Genomic DNA, 20,963 nt, shown 5'->3' with positions numbered 1-20,963 from the left:
CATTTACTATCATTTTTCAAAAAAAGAATTAATGTTTTAGCTTCTCAAGATTTTATTCTGTAAGAGAAATTAACCGCACTTCTAAGACAAACAGAATACTTTTTTTTTACTAAATTTATTTTCATTTGTGGTTTGCTTTTTCTTCTTAATATAAGAGGGTGTCATAAATGAATATTATTCTAGAGTATTTTTGGAAATCCTTTTAATTATTTTTTAGTTTTTCTACTCCACCAAAATTTCTTATTCTTGTGTCTAATTGTATTTTAGTTAAAGGGTAAGAAAATTTTCCTTCAAGTATTCTATTTCTGCAAGATAATAAGTCCTTTGGTGGAAATCACATTTACTATTTTTATTTTCTATTTATTTTTAATTATCAAAATCTACCATTAATGATCACTTATCTTTTTTGGTTTAACTCTATTACTTCTTATACAAAATTTTCTTATTCTTTTCATTTTTAGTTAATAATTTACATTTTGATTTTTTTCTCTTACCTAGGCTTTTAAAGTAAAATAGTAATACTCAATAATTCACACCTAACAGTGACATGGTTGAAAATAAGTGGAGGAACTACCCACTAATCAGACCTATTTTAAACTGTGATTTTGACATTATATACATAAATGTAATAATTAATTGACAAGGAAGGAGTATAAGGAATGGAATCACTTTATTTTTAGGATGTGATTTAATATGATATACCTAACCAAATAATTAATTCCTATAAAGATTTCTTACTTCTTAACTAAGCATAAATCTGACTTATTAGTAAACCCAGCTGATGAGTATAATTTTCAGTAGTTTCTTTTTTCAAGTAATTAATAAGCCATTTCAACAAAAAAAAAAAGTAAGTAATAAGCCATTGTTGATGGACAAAATTTTCTTCCAACAATTTTTTTCAAAAGAGTGCTTGGAGAAATTGTTGATGTTGTTGGGTGGGTAACGGTTGTTTTTTTTCGATTTTGACTCGAGTCGAAACCGAATCAATAAATAACAGTTTGACTATATCGGTAGCTCAAGTCGAATCGATCATTCGATCGGTTGACATGGTTCGACTTGATTGAGTTCGGTTAGTCGGTTTAACCAAGCACAATTTAGAAAAATTGCTAAAGTAATGATATTCACTTCATTACATAATAATTTGATTAGGATTTTCTTTTATTTTTTCCCTTTTCAGTTTAATATTTTTAAACTTATTAAATTATTATTAACTTAAGATAAAGAGGATAACATTAGTTTATCATTTTCTCTAAATTGTGTTCGGTTAAACTGATCAACCGAACTCAACTCAACCATGTCGATCGGCCGAATGATCGGCTCAACTTCGGCTCCGGGCTTGGACCTTAACCAAAACGGAAGAAATGGACCATTGTTCACCCCTACCCATTTGTTCCCTCCAGCCAATTTCTTGATCTATCTTCTCTCTCTTCATTGATCCATTTTTTTCTCCCTTTCAATCTTTATCCATTTTCTTTTTCTATTCATCTAATGGTTAATCCAAATCCAATTTTAACGAGGCGGATAGTTTTTTTAAGTACGTTATGTAAGAGCCCTCGAGTTGACTTAGCGAAAGATGAGGTCGGAGAAACTTTTTTCTGAAACGCCGAATTCACCCGTTATTGTCAGGTGTTATACTCCAGTAGATGATGTTATGCTTATTTACACACCACAAGTGATCTGATTATTTGGAAATGATAAAAAAAAAAAATACTTTTTGGAACAAAATTGCGCAGGACTTCAGCGAACGTACAAATCCAAATCGTGCTTTGAAGGGTGTTAAATGTAGTTGGAGCAAGATTAACAAGCAATGCTCAAAGCTTTGTAGTTATTTGGCCATGTTATAGAGAAACCCAAAAGTGGAGAAAATGATGATGATCGGATAATTACTCTTAATATTTCATTTTTTAGACTCGTGTCTTTATTTTCTATTTTTCAAATAATTATGAACTTTTAATATGTTAATTTGCAGTTGAATATTGCACATGAAATGTTCAAACAAAAACGGTCGTAAAGCTTTTAAGTTTGATCATTGTTATAAAATTTTAAAAGACCAACACAAATGGTCATCAAGCTTGTCTGGATCTTCATCAAACAAAAGAAAATCTTCTTTCGACGGAGACGAAAGAGTAAGTATCCAACAGACTACTTAGAAGAAAAGTAAGCAAAGAAATAAATAAAGCCAAAGTGGGAATTTTCTGCACCCGTTACAACATCTAAGTTTCGAGATAAGAAAGATGTGCGGAAGGAGAATAGAGATAAACTTCTGAAGGATTCCATAACGATGCAAAGTGAAAATCTAGACATTCAACGCAAAAATGTTGAAAATCAGTGGATGCAAATAGGGTTAGAGTGGATGAACAAAGATACTTCAAGACTTCCTTACAACTTGATATCAAAGATAAAGTGGTGCAACAATATTTAAAGGCGGATTTGACAATAGATTAACATTAGTTGTCGTGTAATTTTAATATATTAGTTTTAAGTTTTATTAGTTGTTTTTATTATGTATGAATTTTAGTTACAACAATCCACAAATTCGATTTGATAGATCATGTTGGGAGTTTGACATTGGAGTTTAAAAATTCGAGAAATTTCCAAAATTGGAAGTCTGATTTATTGGATTAGCTAGTTTACACACCTACTTATATTAGTTTTTGGGTGTTAACCATCAATTTTCACGTCCAACGTTTTACCTAAGAATATCAAATTAGACATATCCTGAAATGAAAACCAAGTGCTGTTTAGACAGTACTAACATCATTCTTTACGTCACAATCATCCAACATTAGTCAACTCTTTGCTTTTGGACCTTGAAAAGGCGACGGAATTGGAATAATAACCAGACCCAAATGACTATAAGCCAGTTTTTCTTCTGCTTGAGGTTCTTCGGCTCAGGTCTTGGCCCAAAAATACCCTTGTAGATCTCCTTTTGCTTCTGATAAACAGCTTTATCATGTTCATCAAGTAATCGTAATTCCTTCGTGATGGCCTTGTCTTGTGGTGCATATTTACTAGCTTTGAGGAAGTCTTCTCGGGCAACATCCATTCGACCAAGTTCCGCTCTTGCTTTTCCTCTTCGGAATAATGCTTTTACATTGTTTTCATCCTCGGTCAACACCTAGGATCATGTAAATTGGTTCAGAACAGTCTTTACTTCAAAGAAACAGTTTTACAGTTATTCTATCACGTCGCCTTGGAGAGCAAGCTCAAGCTTAATAAGTGAAAAGGCCTTTTGTGTGACTCATGGAGCCGTTAGGCTCCGGGGGCATGCCTTGGGTGGAAAAACAAAGAGAATATTTCTAAGTGCTAGGCCCTCTTGGATCATTATCGTTCTACAGTTCGTGATCATCTGACCCAATGCACAAACCTTCATGAATCATTCCTTCAAATAATTTTAACATCCAAGGCCAAAAAGTCAAGCACAACGGTAGGGACATTTCAACAGTAAAAGTTGTTTCAAGCAGACACGATATCGTGAATGAAGATCAAGTACTAGATTTTTGGGAACCTTCAAATGCACAATAAAAAGAAAAAACATGGAATGAAAGTTCAGAACGTTAAAAAGTAGAAAAACGGGAATATGTATACGAAATTATGTACTTACAATGGTACACTGACCAATGGCTTCTTCATAGCGCTTGAGCTTTATCAAACAAGCTGCCATATTGAGGTGGCACGGATTCTTCACTGCTAAGGCCATGTCACGGTACTTCCCGAATAATTGAAACATAAAGTCATCTCCCATGTAAGCTATAGCCTGAAGATAATGAGCAAGATTGATGCAACTATCTTCTAAACAAATCCAATTTAAGAGATGGAAATTTCAGAAATAATGAGTCTGTAACCATTTCATATTGTTGCATAGCTTCTTCCAGTTTTTCATCCTTGAAAAGAATATTGCCTTCCATCTTTCTTCGATCAGCTGATCCAATCCTTTCCTCCACAGTCATGTCGCTACGAGCTTTCCCCTAAAATTTACACCAGAAACAAAGTGGCCTCTATCAATGCTGAAATGAGAGAGAGCCTAGAAATACGAGAATGAAAATAAAAATGTAGGATAACACTAAACTAAGCTAACCTATGTAACATGGGCATGGATATCATTTTTAATATTTATTTTTGGGATGGGTAATTGTATGGGATTCTCAGAGTTACTTCAGCAGGTATAAAGTGAGATCTTCTATGTGCTCCAGGCTAATGACATTCATATGTAATTTAAGAATGGTTGACATAAAGAATGCAAGTAAAATAAGTGGCTTCTTAACTAAAGGCAAGAAAATGTATGGAGGAAACCTCATCAATATGATGATATCAGATACCTATACCAGTCTCAATGTTCATTTTACACAAGAATTAAAAGACACAGATGAATCCCGGTAAAGATTACTTACTTCTTTGGTTTCATCAAAACCAATAAGCTCAACCTCATACAGTAGGTCTGCAGTAGGTGGAACATTTGGAAACGAAAAGTTTCCTTCTTTACCATATCCTAACTGCCAACCCACATGGAGCAGGCAACGTTCACCGGCCTGCATGCTTGACACACCAATTGCCAGTCCTGTCATCTCAGTTTTCTCTGTTGGAAAACAAGAAAGAATTAAGATTTCCCTGCAACTCTACGAAATAAGAAACTAATTAATTTGGATGAAATAAAAAGAAAAACAGTTCGTCTAAAATTGAACCTTTTCCAAGTATCATTTCTATCGGTCTCTGTTCATTCCATGTATCTTCGAACTTGTGCTGAGAGCTTTTAGTCCATGCCCTGTAGTGCACTATCACCAGAGAAAAAAAAAACTTATTCAGGAAACTGAAGAAGCTATAGAAATAATTTAAAATTGAATTTCTTGACAAAACCCAGGGGTAATTACTAACTTTTAGTTCTTGACAAGCACATAGTGCTACTATTGGAATGCTAGATATAATGTCATTTTGAGCTTAGCATCTGCTCCAACCGAGAAAAGCGACTCAAGTTTAAATTTTCATTTGGGACAAGTAGTCTTCAGCTTTTGAAAAATGCAAGTTAACAATCCTCACCAGGTGAGAAATACATATAAAAAGCTTAGAAAATAGTGAGAAATGCTCAAGATGATCCTTAGAAAAGCTTCATGTGTTCACCTAGAATATCATCAAATTATCTTCGTATGATACTCCCTAACTAAGGTGGTGTTTGTTTTATCTCATTGTCGGAATATGACACGACTCGTCTGAATCTGACCCAAATGGACCCAAAATCAACTCAAATTAGAGATTAGACGAGTCAGACATAACAAGTCAGACAAAATCAAACATTCTAAAATCCGACTCAGAGTTAATTCATACCTCAGGTCAGATATTTTAGATCTGAAAAAATAGAAAAACACACACAACCTAACTACCTAAGTTAAGAATCAAGTACTGAGAAAGTTGAGTATTACATCAAATTCAGCAAAATGAAGGTGTCTAGCAAGGATTTGAGTTTGGAACATTTATTTCAGATGTTTGTATCATGGGTCAAATTGGACTGAATTCTTTGATTAAGATATTTGGTTCGAGGCAATGAACTTCAAACTCTATTGTCCTAAAGGAGAGCGAGACATGTCATAGTTAATTGAACAATACATTTTTAGGGTTTTTAATTTCAATCATGATACTTACAGAAGCATGTGGAATACTTAGAAGGCTTCTGACCATGACCTTCCTTAATGAGTTGCTTCTTGACATGTTCATTAAGGATTTCCACCTCTGATTCAATTTTGGGAGGACCTTCATGATCTTGATGTGGTTCCCCATGTACAAATGAAGCACCTTCAGCGGTTATTTCATCGACACTATCTGTATCAATCAATCAAGAATTCAAAAAAGAAACAAATCCACAAGAACAACGACTAGTACATAATAATTCAACAAGAAGATTTTACGAAATCTAGGGTTTTACGATAGACAAAGTATAAATCAAGAACATTTAGAAATGAATTCAATAATTACCATCAGCTGACTGAGTTTGTTGATCTTGATTGGTGGTATCCATCGTTAAAACAAGATCAATTTTTTACTCAGTTTCTTCTTTTTCACTCTGTACTGAGAAATCTCACAGAAAAAGGGAAAATCGATATTTTCTTATGTGAGGAAGAATCTAGTTAGAATGAAATGAGAATCTTTATCAGATCAATTAATCTAGTAAGATGAAATCAAGGAACGGGAATGGAAGAATTAGAATTACACTGGTTTTGGTGAGCGATTAAATCTTGGCGATAGGGATTTCAAGTTAGAGAGAGAGAGAGAGAGTTAAGTGGTTTGGTGAGAAAATTGTCAGTGGAGACTGGAGAGTAAAGAACAGCCAGACCAACTTTGACACGCTCCAGTATGACACCAGAGGGAAATTCTAAAGCGCCCAAAATTTGGGATTCATGTGGAATCCCCAAGCCTTTAACAATGTAAACATTTGTCCCCAAGCCTCCTGCCTAGGGGTGGGAATCGGTCCGGACGGGCGGGAAACGGACACTAACTCAACCGGTCCGGGCGGAACGGACACGAGTCGTAAGTGTCCACTCGGACATCCGGACAAAACGGGCGGACATTTCGGATTTTTCTCCAACAAAGTGCCCGTCCGTGACCGTTTTGATAGTCGGGCAAACCGGGTATCGGTCGGGCGGACACCAGTCACTAATGAACAAGTAAAGAAACTTTTATTCGAAATTAAAAATGTTTAGTCGCTAAATACAACTTTCTAAAACTCCCACTTTACAATTTTAAAAAGTAAATGAATTCAAAATCGCAAGATAAGCATTAAGATTTCTCATGGATTATGATCGGTTTCGATACTTCTTCTCATGGATTACGATCGGTTTATTGTAGATTCTCGGGTTATTGATGAGATATTGAGATTTTGGAGGAGATAGAGACTAGAGAAGTAGAACGACGAAGACAAGATTAAGAAAAGTGATTTCTAGGGTTATTTATTTTTACTCTTGATATCTAATGGTTGTAGCTAACTCTACAAATCTAAAGGCTTAAAATCAATCATATAGACGGGCGGGTATAACGGGTGGGATAAATGGACGGGTGTGGACGGGTTCGGACGGGCGGACGATATAAGCGGGAGGACTCGATCGGACCACCGGATAAAGACCTATGCCCGCGTCCGTCCGCTTAAGATCTTTCGGTCGGGTGGGTACGAACCGATTCGGGCATCGGACGGTCACGGACCCTTCGGACTCGGACGGTCGTGGGCGGATTCCGGGTTTCCGGGCCAAAATCCCACCCCTACTCCTGCCTGCCATCAGGTCTCGGGATCGAATCTCGTTGAAAGTAGTTTGCCTTCAAGATTTATCCTATATAATTTAGGTTAATAAAATAAATAATGTAGTGATTTGTCGGACTTTAAACCTCTTTTATGTTGTTGGACTTTAGGTCTCTTTTATGCTGTTGGACTTTAGGTCTTTTTTGTTCATGGTTTAGATTACACGGTTATCGTGCTTATCACATTTTCATGACGTATCAATGTTTTGTGACGACTAACGTAGATCGTAGTCGAATTCTCAGAAAAAAAATACAATGACAGAACACTTGATTATGCATCTACTCCCAAATTCAGACGTCAATAGTTTGATATTCGAGAAGTTGGAAATCCTTCATTTAAAATAAAAGTACCACCATATGAGCTTCCCGTACCACACAAATGGTCAGTTACATTATTAATTCAATTAATGCATCTGTGACATATAATGAAGATAATGACTCTTCAACTCCGCAATTCAAGTGTCAATAACATCTATATACAAGAGTTTGGATGATAGTTCTCAATCAATCTAAAGACAAGTCTCGCTTGGACAGGGTACAACCAGAGCCGTGTTTGAGGGGGGGCGGGCAGGGCGTCCGCCCTGGGCCCCCACCTCAAAAGGGCCCATTTTCTATGAAAGGACCCACAACTAAGGTTATATACTTTACAATACTAACTTAAACATCTATCCACTACTAGCCCTGTGTTCCAGGGAACTGGTTATTCATGTAGTTGACGCGGGGTCGAGTCCTGAGGGACACATTTTGAAAAAAATATTGTTGAGAATACAATTTATTTTTGCTTCACTACACTTTCTCTTAATCATTTTGTTATTTTAGGCGTATTTCATTAATTTTGAAGTATTTTTTTAAGAAATAGAGAGCTTGGTGTTTTTTCCACAAAAAAAACTAATAATACATAAATACACATGTGAATCATTAATGATTTTCATCATCTTACATTTTGTTCAATTTTGTGCTCGTAATTTATTTATGTACGAAAGGGCCGCAACCAAGTTTCGCCCAGGGCCCTCAAATTCCCAGCCACGGCTCTGGGTACAACCTTCCACATATGATAATAGATTAACTCGACATTGTCTCAGTTGGACATGAAGTCTTCAATTTCACAAATGAAAACACACAAAAGGGCCCGAAAAATGGGTCGACAACAGAACGGAAAATGACGTAGCCATCTCCCACTAGTGGACCGTTTAGAGAGAGAAACAACCCGTCCAATAGTTGCCACCCACGTCGACTTTCAGCCTATGGTCGGCATATATTTTCATGCCTTTCAACATCGTTCTTCATAGGGAGATTTGCTGTTTGGACCCCCTTTCCTATAATCGACTTGCTGTTTGGACTCCCTTTTTCCAGTGTTGCATTTTGGACTCCTTTTTGAAAAAAAATGTTAAATATAACATTTTTATAACACATAAAAGAGGAAAATACCATTTTGTCCTCTACTTGATCTCACCCAACCCAAGTAGTTAACCCTACTTAATTAGTTGTTAACCCTACTTAATTAACCTTCCTTCCTTCTTCTTCTACCAATTTTTTTTTCACTTTCTTATTTGTTGCCAATAAGTTTTTCTCATCTAAAGATCATCTGTTTTTAATATTTCATTTGAGTTTTCGTGACCCTAGATAAATTAGGAATCGACACCCTCTTCTCTCTCCTGGAACAAAAAAATTTGAGGAAATTCTCTTTCTCTCTCTAACTATTTTGGTAGCTAGTGAGATTCAATCAAGTGATATGAGAAAGATTACACCCTAAAAGTCTCTGAATCCCTCTCTTCGTTCTTCATACGAGGATGTTAAAGAATTTCAAATTTGAAGTGTTTGAAAGTTCGATCATTTATGGTGGTTAAAAGTGATACATGGTACAGATTGTTGAAGGATGTTGTTATGTTAGATCTGGAGATTTTTTTCAAGTTTATATAGATTGAGCCAACAAATTTAATATGAGAACCTTAAAAAATGAAGCAAACATTAAAATTGATCTATGGTACTCACTTGGGGATCTGGAAATTTTAAACCAAATAGGTGACTCAGGTTAACCTTTTAATTAGCATGAACCTTGATGAGCTTCTCAAGAATATTTGGACAACAAAAGCTGACCGTTCAATCCTTGGTGAAATTGTGTGATTCCTTTCTTTTTTTTTTTTTTTTTTTTTTGTTGAGGAGTGTGATTCCTTTCTTGGTTACTTTTCATTACAATTTCTCTAATGATATTGGTTTTGGGAGATACCTAAGTTATGTTAATGGTTAGTATGATGAATTTGGATTATTCTTCCTTAGTTATATTAATGGTTAGTAGGATGAATTTGGAGTATTGTTTATGTGGTTTGTGTTGTTTAATGAAGGAAGAAGATGAGTCAAATAAAAGAGGAAGATGAGTTAAATAAACTAGGGGATCCAAACTACAATATTGATTATGTAAGGGTAAAGTAGGAATTTTTTTAAGTATAACTTTAGAAACGGAATATTCTCGAGTGATTCCGTCAAAAGGGAGTCCAAAGCGCAACACTGGAAAAAGGGAGTCCAAACAGCAAGTCAATTATACGAAAGGGGGTCCAAACAGCAAATCTCCCTTGTTCGTAAATATGGTCTCGTCAAATTCATGTAAAACACAAGCATAATCCAATTCCAACATGTCCAAGTCAAGTCATAGACTCCGATCTCATCGAAAAAAAGAAGTCATAGACTCCGTGCCACATTCATCCGGTCATCCCATCAGCCCAGATAGACTTTTCACAATTGAATTGGATTTATTTATTTCAGCACCAAAAAATGGATTTATTTAGATAAAACCGAATCATTCACTGTACCCCATTCACTAGTCTGAGAGGTTTCTTGCATGAAACTATAGAGATGGGTGTAAAAGACAGACTTTTCACTGAAATGGCAAAAATACATTTCTGAACACAAAAAAGCAAAGAAATCAAGAAAGAATCCCCATTAGTTTCCCTTGGAAAGAAAGGTGCTCTGTTGTCAAGTTTTTTCTTCTTGTAGTTTAGCTTTCTTTGGTTCAATTCCCACCACCATATTAATGAATGCCCATTCCCTCTTTCCCTCTACTTTGTTTCTTAAGATGGGTTTTCAACATTGCCTACCACAGTAGAAAATTTAGAGAGAGAAAGTGAGAAGAGAGAGGGATAAACTAACACAATGGAGAATGGCAGTTCATCTTCCAAAACAACAGGTATGTTTTCTTGGTTTCTAACAAAGATAGTTATCAAGTTAATTGGTTTTACTGTTTCTAACATTTTGAAATTCTAAAACACAGAGCTGGGAAGGCTACAGAATAGGCTTACCGATAAAGAATCAAGGATTCAAGAGCTAAAGAATGAAATTGAAAATGTGAAGCTTCGTTTACGGAATAAAACACAAGAACTTCCAGCAAAACAAATGGAAGCCCTTAAGATTTTGAATGAGGAATACAACAAGTTAAGAGCTGAGTACCATTCATCATCAGTTCCATCTGGGAATTCCAAGTAGATAGAGTAGTCTACATTCCAACTTTTAACTGTGACAATTAGCTCAAGTATTTCTGCATTACTGTACTGTCTGGTGCTTGTTCTGTTTAGAAAACCTAAAATTGTTAGCTCTGTTAGCTGCAAGTTAGTCTACTATAACTCTCTTCTTGTTTCAGATTTGAGTCTCGAGTACTTAAGATAGTGTGAGAAATATTTAGGTTGAGTCGTTAACCTTCACCCTTAGGCCTTGAGCTGTGGGCATTCAGTTCATTCAAAGCGATTTTACAGTCTAAATTCAGATTTGACCCGTCTGAATCGACTGAGTCAAGTAATCAAGTTGATTTCACTATGTTTGGTTTAGCTAACTCGTACATCTGACTCATCTAAATGGCTGGCTCAGGCTGATTTTGGGTCCATTTGAGTTTGATTTCTCTCAGCCTGTTTTTGAACAACATTATTTTTGAACAATCCAGTCAACCAGTCTCAATTGAATCAGACTCGGATGAGTCGGATGCAGACGTTAAAACAACAAACACAGCCTAAGACATTCACGAAACCTTTTCAATGCATGTAGTTCATCAATAACACAAATAAAAATCTATACAAGAATTTCAAGTCAAGAAAAAGAATAACAAAAACTCCCAATCAACTATTTCTTTTACTTGTAAGATTCAGTTAGGCAAGAGGCTAAAATAGTTTCGAAAAATAATTAATATTATTATTCATGAGTTGATTTTGTCGGCCAATTTCAAGACCCTTCCTTTAACTTCAAGTACTTCCAAATTAAACTTGGAAAATCAATGCATTTGTACTAAAGATATATACTTTAGACTACTGACTTGTTATCTGCCTCTTCCAAAGCACGAACGAGGTGAATAATCCGATATTGGAGCTTTGCATTTTCTAAGGCGAGCTTTTTAAGTTCATCATCAGCCTAAACATAGTTGAAATTCGACAAATGTTAGAATAACTCTCCCTGTTTTATTAACAAGAGAATCTAACAGAAAAAAACCCACCTCCTTTCTCAGAGATATTTGTTCAAATTTTGCTTGTTCAAGGTTGGATTGGAGTTCACTCACAATCTTTGATAGTTCTTGGTCTCCACTATCTGAATTCCAACAAAAGAAAACAACACTGTAATTATATCTTTGCCAAGAGAACTATGATACTATGGCCAAGTTTGAGAATTACCTTTCTTACTACCAAGTGAAGCTTCAAGCCTTGAAAGACGTTCCTGCATAGAAACATATTCTAGTTAGAGACGTCAAAATAATTTGATCGAGAAAGAATTAATCATGCGAAACACTTATATAACATTTTACATTTATACGCCTGCATTTAGCAATACATTACGTGAACTTTACGAGTAACCCTAATCACAATCCACACGATAGACCCACTTGTGTTTCTTACGACTAAAATCAATAACTAAAAGATTCACAAGGCTGGAAACTTTGGTCCTCGAATGGGTCTCTTGTAAACCATATTTTTAGTCCGACTGTCTAAGGGCAACAAGCATGGAGAACTCAAAGTCGACTACGTATTGGGCTCTATGGTTTTCATGTCACCATCTGTCTCATTTAGGAGTTTTAATTAGTTGGGTGATGTTTGTTTTTCATGGTTGTCTGAATCTGAATCATCCCAGTTTGACTAACAATAGTCATTTAAAGATATTTCAGACAACTAGCTCTTAATTCAGACTTCTTTTATGTCTGACTCAAATGAACCTAAAACCAGCCTAAATTAGTCATAGACGAGACTCACGAGTCACTAGTACAATCAGATAAAACAGACATTTTGAAATCTGACTCAGAGCCCCATTCAAATCCATAATCAGATTTCATATTTTTAGGTTGGGGAGACTTGCCAAATGAAACCCCTCCATTTCTACTAGAATTAGGGTTTCTCGTTTTTGTTTAGAATGATTACATAAGTAAACCTTCAGTGGCAGAACTCTTAACATCGTACAACCCTCCTATAACAAAGATTGCTTAATAATACTAAAAAAAATGCATTCTAACCTCAGCTTCAGAAGCTCTTTGATAGAAGGGTTTCAACATCCCCTGTAAATCGCCTTTCTTCTCAGAATCAGCCATTTTTTTTTTCTGCTTCAAGAAGACGCCAATGGGTGACCAATAGTTTTGCCCGCATAGACGAAACGGAGTAGAATAAAATAGGGTTAATTTCAGAGGCCCCAATTCTTAGTCAATTCACTAATTTAGCCTCTAATTTTTTCCAATTGATCTATTGTTCCATATTTGTGGATTCTGTCAATATACCATTTAGTCCATCTTGTGTCACTTTCTTCTACCAAGTCTTTTTATGCTTCTTTTGTCTTTTTCCACTCTCTTACCCAAAACAAATATTCATGGAGGCCAGACATTGGCTTGATGGAGGCCACTTGGTCGTGTTCGTATCTTCGCATATGATAAGCGAATATTCAACGTTATTTGACCTTCTACGTAACTATTATTTCTCTCAGATAGAGTTGAGCTTGAGATGGTGAGCTTACTTCTGCAGATCTCCAACTTCACGACTCAGGTGGGATAGCTTACTCGGGATCCCCCTTCTGCTTGCCTTTTAAATCGCAACAGTCTTTTAGGTAGGTGCGTATGACACTCGTGTCTAGTTCTCTCTATGACTCAGATGACGAAGTTCATTCGGGTCCACCCCCTCTGTTGATTCTATCAAGATCTTGCTCTTGCGTAATAAGATTTTCTGTAAGTGTCCTCCAAGTCAATCAAATAACATTATTGTTGTTAGAGAAAAAAGAAACATAAAATTAGGGATAGTGGGCCTTAACCACCCGACCCACGGCGATTCTCCTAGTACCCATTCATTAAGGTGGTGAGGCCTATAAAGCGCTTCGTGGCTTATTATTTACCGAGCAAAATTATGCACAATCGCTGAAGGACGAGGAGTCCACTAATTTGCCCTCACAATTTTCTTGTCATCAACCCCAGTCATTCTCTTACTTGCCCATTTCTTCCTCCCCCGAGATATTATCTCTTTGGAGTAAAAAAAAAAAAAGTGAAGTTGGAGTCATTCATGGCTCTCGTCCGCGTCTCTCTTCCTTTCCGATGCACAGGATTACCTATTTCACGATCGGCGCCGCACGTTAGACGGAAATTTTCTCCTTTAGCCGCCGGTGTCTCAACTTCTTCACGAAACACCAATGGCGGCGGAGCAGTTACAGTCGTCGGTGGTGTTGATTGGGTGGAAGCTACTTCAAGCTTCTTCCAAGAAGATTCTAGACCTATTATGCTCTTCGATGGTTAGTAACTTCCGATTTAACGATGATTCTGTTTCTCAATTTGTAACTTCCAGCTTGCTGCTTGAGTTCTGTTATTTTACACTTGTTATTGTGAATTTAAATTAAGAGACAGTTCCGACTTCAATTCCATTTACTAAACCTAACTGAGTCGCTAGGTTGAAGATAAAAGGGACATTGAGTTTTATGCTTGCAATGTTTGTTTTAGACATTGAGTTTTTTATTTTATGTCTGACTCCTTCCAATGATCCATTTGGGCTGATATTAGGTCCATTTGAGTCAGACGATTCAGATTGAGACGTGTCGCATTCAAACAAAACACTACCTTAGTTAGTTAATGAACAATCTATCATCTATAGACAAATTAGATCAATTAAGACTTGATCGTAAAATGAATGAATGGTTGGTTATGATTATGGTATTTTTGAATTTGACTGGTTTTAGAAGCATAAAAAAAGTGAACTCGTGCAATCCTTACTTTCTGCAAACATGTGTGAACCTTACATATGGATTTGAAGCATAAAAAAAAGTGATGGATCCTTTTTGACATGAGAAAATTTAGCCAAGGGGTTTTTGGCCAATTTCCCTAGTTTTTTCTACTTTTATAAAGTAATTGTTCAAATTTCATCGTTAATTGTAGTAATTCCAACATTTTTTGTTGAAGTTATTAATTGTTGATGACTAGCACATGTTAAGAAAACCGATAAATAAAACCAAATCATTATCTCTGAAACATCAATTTGAGATTTTGAACGTATAATGTGATATTTAAACTTTAGATGTTGTTTAGGGGGTACTAACAGTATTGACAATCCATTTTGATAGGAGTATGTAACTTATGCAACGGAGGCGTCAAATTTGTTCGAGACAATGGAAGCAATAAGTAAGTTTCATAAAAGTTGTTTTTTTTTTTTTTAAATCTACTAGTTTAGTGAAGGATGCATGGAAAAACTATTTCGTTTGGACCCCTTTTAGCAATTCATAAACTATTCAGTAATCCGTACAAACTATGTGTTTGATTTAGTCTTAAGTTTTCATGTGTGCATTATCGAGCAAATAACATCACACTTGCATTGGAAAAGACAATGTTACTAATGTAGCAAATTCAAGGAATCTTCTCATTCAGCATGATTCCCATTATTGGGGATAATTTACTTTTTCCCCCGTATATAACTTTTCCTTTACGTTCATTTATTAAAGACTTAGGTTTGAAGCGCTTCAAAGCGAATCAGGCATGAAACTATTAAGGAGGTCCGGTAGAGCACCAGATGATATTTCTAGTGTTGTACTTGTCGAAAAAAACAGGTAAAAATTTCATTTCCTAATTGAAATAGTAAATCGGGACTTCATATGTTCCTATAACTACTCCCATTCTTTTCGAATCTTATATTTGATAAATACATCAGCAAATAACATATGTATATAGTATTGAATATATTAAGTTTGTTGTGTGTTTGATGAATCTTGTAGATCTTACATAAAGTCAGAAGCAGTACTTAAGATCATGGAATACCTAAATTTGCCTTTTCCTCAACTAGCAATTTTCTTACAACTTGTACCCTTGTAAGTAATTCTTTTGAAGTTAATTATATGCCAAGTTAACATTTTTTACTACTCCTTTCAGAGTTTTAAGTTTTGTACAAAAAACAATCTGAGTGATTATATATAATCTTTGGTATATGGCATATAATTTTGCAGGTTTCTTCGAGATTTTGCATACGACAACGTTGCGAATAATCGTTACTCAATCTTCGGTCGCTCAGACTCGTGTGAAATATAGATGTACTAGGATTTGTTCGGCAGTCATTTTTCGTGCTCTTAAAGTTGATGGATCCTCCTCTCTGCCTGCTAGTTGCAGGCTGCAAGCGCATAAAATCAAGAACGTACGAAAATAACAGAGTTCTATAGGGACCGTTATTTGGTCCAAAATCTTCTTTTTTTCTTACTATGAATCTATGATATACTATAGACAAACATAAACACCTTTTGTGTATATTTGTTGTATAATGTGATATTGATGACATGTCATGATCCTTCATCACAGCTTTCTTTTTCTATTCACTTGTTGTATAATTGTACAATATGTTTCGGTAATTCTTGGGTTTCTGTCAATTTTTAGCTTAAGGTCACAAATGAATGGTGAGTTAATTATATATCCTCGTAATCTTCCAAATTTTTACGATTACTTCTTCATTTCTCATTCAAGCTATGCAGCCATGTGTAAAGGAACAATTAACTATTTTTCAAATATTGATAGGATAATTGAAGATCTTTATTCAACTAGCGGCACCTATAGAAGGGCATCTACAATGTGGCGCTCAAACTCTAAAATTTAAGTGTCACATTGAATTTTCATTGATGAAGATTAAATTATAAACAGTCAATAAAGAAGCTGGGTAGGAGAGAGAGATACGGAGGGCCATTAAGATCGAGTGTGGGAGAAGAATGAATAGTGAATGTAGGAAGAGAATGATTTTGGGTATGAACCAATCATTCATTCGATTGAAGGGCATAATCATATTAGATGTGAGATTCCTTTGAATGGGTTAGTTAAAAGAGAAAGATTCTCCTTTCATATGTCTGTGTGGTTGTGCAATCAACGTAGCATTGATTTTTTCGTAAGCTCGAACTACTAGAGCATGCTTACCCTCTCGGTATGTTTAGTCTGAGAGCTTGCTTACGTTATCACCTGTTCATTCTCAAACTAAATCAACCCGAAATGATTCACAAAATTGAGCGGCGCTAGTTCTAGTCTATTACAACTTGAAACACCACTCCTAATCAACTCAAAATTGATGATAAATATTTTTCAAACATTTACCACTTCAAACCCATGCAAACACTAGATTAGTAAATAGAATAATCAAATATATTAGAGCTTATAGAATCCATAAAGAATCTTGGTGTTTAGTAAATAGTCAATAAAGAATCTTGGTGTTTAGTGAAGATTTTGAAAAAAAAAATCGAACTAAAAATGAAGAGAAAAGAAGTTAAGGGGTATAAGGTGCTTGAATCGCCCGATTATAGCACTTTGCCCAGGTGTCTTTTGCAGCCAAAAGAAAAGGAGGATATAAAGAAAATTAGAGTTATTCATCTTATTTTAAATTTCCTACATACTCACACTAAATGTTGCTAAGACATCCAAAATTTATGATGCAAAAAAAGGAAATGTAAAAATAGAAGGTGCCTTGGAATTTCCCATTGGAGAAGTTGCGGCTAGAGCTTCACTTGATATAACCAATAGGGCCCCAATGTCTGCGTTTCTTCGGGCTCCTCCGGTATTCTTCACTAGACTTCATTAATAGTTTTTTCAGATTCAATAATCTTCACATCATGTTCTCCTAAAGCTTTCAAAGAAACAAAGCTTTCTACATGAGGTATAGCTTGAGCTAATAAAAATTGATGGCAATAAAGTTTTGAAGTTCCAGTCTTGGGGTTATAACAACACAAAGTTCGGTCCCCTGCAGAGAAAAGAAGTTCACCTCTCTTTGTGATAGCTAATGGCTCGAATAAGTACATGCTGTCATAACCTAAATGAAAAATGATTTCCCATTCATCATTCTTCTTCAGTGACCATATCCTTATGGAGATCGATTCAAGACCACAACTAGATTGCCGGTCGACGAAGCACAATAACCCTCTTGAAAAGAAAGGTCTATTGTAGTACCCAAATGTGTCATAGATACAAAGTGGTAACAGTATAAATCTGAACTCTTCTTGTGCTAAATCGAAACACGCAATCTGTACACCACCATCGAGCAACCAATAAAGGGATCCATTTGCAAAGACACCTATATGGTTTTTATTTGTATATAAGAGTTCGAAAGCAACTTCGCCTTTATATCTCCAACCCCGGCCATCTCCAACAGTATATACATGGACCAGTCCCACGGATCGATTATCAAAGTGATAGTAGATTCTTACAACCTTATACTCTTCTTGTTTTCCACCACCACCACCACAAGGAGGACTATTAATGAAGCCAAATCCACTTCCAATTTGAAACCTCTGGGTACTAGGATATAAACTTGGAAGAGTAATATACTCTCTAGTAATAGGATTGCATACGCGAACAGAATAATTCTGGCGCACTCCAAGATCTCGTGAAGAGGACAAACAAATCAAACCATTGCAAGAACCAATAATAAAACTGTTACTATCAATGGGAGAGTGATAGATCCAATTGTAAGGGCCATAATTGTTATTCTCATCATCGAATTCTCTAATGCAAAGACCATTACACGTTTTCACATCATCTCTTATTTGATCTGGGAAAAGCAAGAAACAGTTTTTTTTAGGATAAAAAATAGATTTGATATGCATATGAGCAAAGTTGATGTCAAAGATAATGCTTCGCCAAGTCCTGCATACTCGTTTGCACTCGAGGATGGAATGAACAGCCAATCTGCAGAAAATGTTTATTATAATATCTGGAGGAAGAAGATCAAGAGGACTCCCCATGCTTTCTCTCTTCTTGAGAGAAAGATAAACTACTAGACAGACACAAATCAATACAGAGATAAATAAGGCGAGTTGAGGTTTATTTATAAACTCTGTTTCTCTTTTCTGATTTGATAAGCACTCTCCTCCCTCTAAAACTTCTCTATTTAACCGTATAATCTAGGGTTATGGAGATTTTATAGTATTTGCAGTCACATCCCCTATGAGTTGAACAAAAATTACATTTGATATCAGTGTAGACGGCAAAAATAGTGAGTGCATTTAACATATCTCTTTTTACGCGTGCTACCCATAAGTGCTAAAAACGCCTCTTTCAAGGCAAATTTGAAGGAGAGCCTATGAAAGAAGGAGACGGCTATAACACTTATAAGAGGCGTCTTTGAAACTTCCTATCTCGCTATTGGGGGATAATTTACTTTTTTCCCCTAACATAACTTTCCCTTTACATTCATTTATTGAAGACTTAAGTTTGAAGCGCTTCAAAGCGAATCGGGGATGAAACTATTACGGAGGTCCGGTAGCGCACCAGACGATATTTCTAGTGTTGTACTTGTCGAGAAAAGAACATGTATGAATTTCTTTTCCTAATATTTTTTTTTGAAATACTAGTAACTTGGAACTTCAGATGTTCCTATAACTACTCCCATTGTTTTACGAATCTTATAGTTGATAAGTATATCGACAAATAACATATGTATATAGTATTGAATATATTAAGTTTGTTTTTTGTTTGATGAATCTTGTACATCTTACATAAAGTCAGAAGCAGTACTTAAGATCATGGAATACCTAAATTTGCCTTTTCCTCAACTAACATTTTTCTTACAACTTGTACCCTTGTAAGTAATTCCTTTGAGGTTAATTATATGCCAAGTTAAATTTAAAATGTTTCGGTAACGGTCTCTAAAATATGACAACCTCCACATCATTTTAGAGTTTGAAATAGATTAGCTCATCGAAGACTTTTTTTTTCAAAACAAAAATTCTAAAATTCCACGTGATACTCTAAGGCCCTGTTTGATAGCCATTTTTCTGGAGAAAATGGAAACACTTTCTCTTAAATAGTACTTTTTTCCATGTTTGATAGGTAATTTGGAGAAAAGGAATAATCTAGTCACGTGACTATTTTTTCCCCGTTTTCTCCAAAAAGAGAGAAAACAATGACCCACCTTTTATTGAGTAAAAATTTTCTCCAAAAAAACACGGGTCAAAATATCATAACAAATAGTTTTTTTGTATTGGTGATGTTGCTTGCCTTCCTCTCTCCCATGATTCATGAAGGCATAGTAAAAATTCTGAAGTATTCTAATTAATCATCATCTCCATTCAATCCTCTCTCTCTCTATGTATATATATATCTAAATCCTTTCTCTCTCTCTCTCTACCACTCTCTTATCTTCCATCTCCTGCCTCTTTACTACATCAAAATCCCTATCCACAATACTTTCTCTCTCTCTCTACCACTCTCTTATCTTCCATCTACTGCCTCTTTACTACATCAAAATCCCTATCCACAATCCGTTCCCTCTCCCTCTAAAATTTCATATTACAAGTTGACCTTTTCATACCATGTGGTAGTTCTCTTTCTTTCCTATATTGGAGCAAGTAATTTAGTAGTTATTAATTGTTCAATATAGGTTGCTATTCTCTTATCAACTTTCTTCATTTCTCTCTCTCTCAACTATTCTTTTTTAAATTCAACCATTTCCCTATGAGCCAGTAGTAAATGTTCCACAGGTATTTTTTTCGAGTTCATAGAAGCCTGTCTCTTAGTGAAGCTTTACTCGAGCATGATATGTGGCTAGATGACAAGGGGATTAAGCATACAAATTTTGCTTTAGTGCCTTGGTCTAATTGGGATTGGAGGGTAGTGCTATAATCTGAATACTATGATATTTCTTAAAACAAAACTATTGCATGAAGTGATTTTATTGCACACTATATATATATATATATATATTCAATTTTATGATACTTTCTCTTTTTGTTATGGATAAAAAATCATGGATAATATAATTTTTTGGGCATTGAACAAAATAACAACAAATGGTGTGGCAAGTTATGAAGACAAACATTTTTCTCACATGCTAACAAACAATGGAAACTAGAGATATAGAAAAATAAGGAAAAAAATTCTTAGCGAACCAAACAGAGGAAAAATACATAAAATATTCTAGAGTAAATGTTTCTCAGGGTAAAAATTTCTCGGAGTAAAAATTTCTCTATTTTTTTTCTTTTCCCCAGCTTGCTATCAAACACAACCTAAGTTTTAGATATTGCGTCTCCTATTGGAGATGCTATAAATTTAGAGTGCCATGTTGCGATACGTAAGTGAGAAGAGATACTTTCAACAAAAAAAAAAAGAGTTAATTCCTATATGGCCTCATACTTTGTGACCAGCTTCCTTTATGGTCCCATTTTTTTCGTAAATTCAAATATGACCCCCTATTTTCAGGTAATTGTCATTACTACCCTTCTTAATTCTAAATTTAAAACAA

At 35.3% G+C, this 20,963-nt stretch overlaps 4 protein-coding genes and 1 long non-coding RNA gene across 5 annotated transcripts; 1 reads left to right on the top strand and 4 right to left on the bottom strand.

Moving 5' to 3' along the window:
• Positions 1-2,591: 2,591 nt before the first annotated feature.
• TWD1 (FKBP-type peptidyl-prolyl cis-trans isomerase family protein) lies at positions 2,592-7,343 on the bottom strand. Its single transcript, XM_086634602.1, has 8 exons — positions 7,247-7,343; positions 5,965-6,440; positions 5,635-5,811; positions 4,683-4,772; positions 4,392-4,576; positions 3,846-3,968; positions 3,605-3,757; positions 2,592-3,118 (listed from the first exon to the last, which is right to left on the bottom strand). Exons 2-8 carry the CDS (start codon positions 6,005-6,007, stop codon positions 2,786-2,788), a joined length of 1,104 nt encoding a protein of 367 aa, XP_086490728.1. The 5' UTR covers positions 6,008-6,440; positions 7,247-7,343; the 3' UTR covers positions 2,592-2,785.
• Positions 7,344-10,024: 2,681 nt separating this feature from the next.
• Positions 10,025-10,836, bottom strand: LOC147541946 (uncharacterized). The gene is made up of 2 exons (XR_015223385.1): positions 10,720-10,836; positions 10,025-10,366 (listed from the first exon to the last, which is right to left on the bottom strand). It is a non-coding gene; the product is annotated as an uncharacterized LOC147541946 (long non-coding RNA).
• A 444-nt stretch (positions 10,837-11,280) lies between these two features.
• LOC147541945 (threonine-tRNA ligase 2) lies at positions 11,281-12,934 on the bottom strand. Its single transcript, XM_086634603.1, has 4 exons — positions 12,755-12,934; positions 11,925-11,967; positions 11,750-11,841; positions 11,281-11,667 (listed from the first exon to the last, which is right to left on the bottom strand). The coding sequence occupies exons 1-4, from the start codon at positions 12,827-12,829 to the stop codon at positions 11,560-11,562; spliced, it is 318 nt and encodes a 105-aa protein (XP_086490729.1). The 5' UTR covers positions 12,830-12,934; the 3' UTR covers positions 11,281-11,559.
• A 631-nt stretch (positions 12,935-13,565) lies between these two features.
• LOC147541944 (Putative thiol-disulfide oxidoreductase DCC) lies at positions 13,566-16,116 on the top strand. Its single transcript, XM_086636221.1, has 5 exons — positions 13,566-14,007; positions 14,830-14,887; positions 15,205-15,309; positions 15,475-15,567; positions 15,703-16,116. Exons 1-5 carry the CDS (start codon positions 13,782-13,784, stop codon positions 15,782-15,784), a joined length of 564 nt encoding a protein of 187 aa, XP_086492347.1. The 5' UTR covers positions 13,566-13,781; the 3' UTR covers positions 15,785-16,116.
• Positions 16,117-17,075: 959 nt separating this feature from the next.
• LOC147541943 (F-box protein At3g07870-like) lies at positions 17,076-18,512 on the bottom strand. Its single transcript, XM_086636220.1, has 2 exons — positions 17,487-18,512; positions 17,076-17,351 (listed from the first exon to the last, which is right to left on the bottom strand). The coding sequence occupies exons 1-2, from the start codon at positions 18,463-18,465 to the stop codon at positions 17,293-17,295; spliced, it is 1,038 nt and encodes a 345-aa protein (XP_086492346.1). The 5' UTR covers positions 18,466-18,512; the 3' UTR covers positions 17,076-17,292.
• Between the last annotated feature and the right edge of the window lie 2,451 nt (positions 18,513-20,963).

This window comes from Eschscholzia californica, unplaced genomic scaffold (genome assembly GCF_041429995.1).
Source record: "Eschscholzia californica isolate CP2 unplaced genomic scaffold, dmEscCali1.0.p SCAF_4, whole genome shotgun sequence".
Classification (NCBI taxonomy): Eukaryota; Viridiplantae; Streptophyta; class Magnoliopsida; order Ranunculales; family Papaveraceae; genus Eschscholzia; species Eschscholzia californica.
Note: the sequence above shows the minus strand (reverse complement) of the source record. Positions and strands in the feature narration are given on the sequence as shown.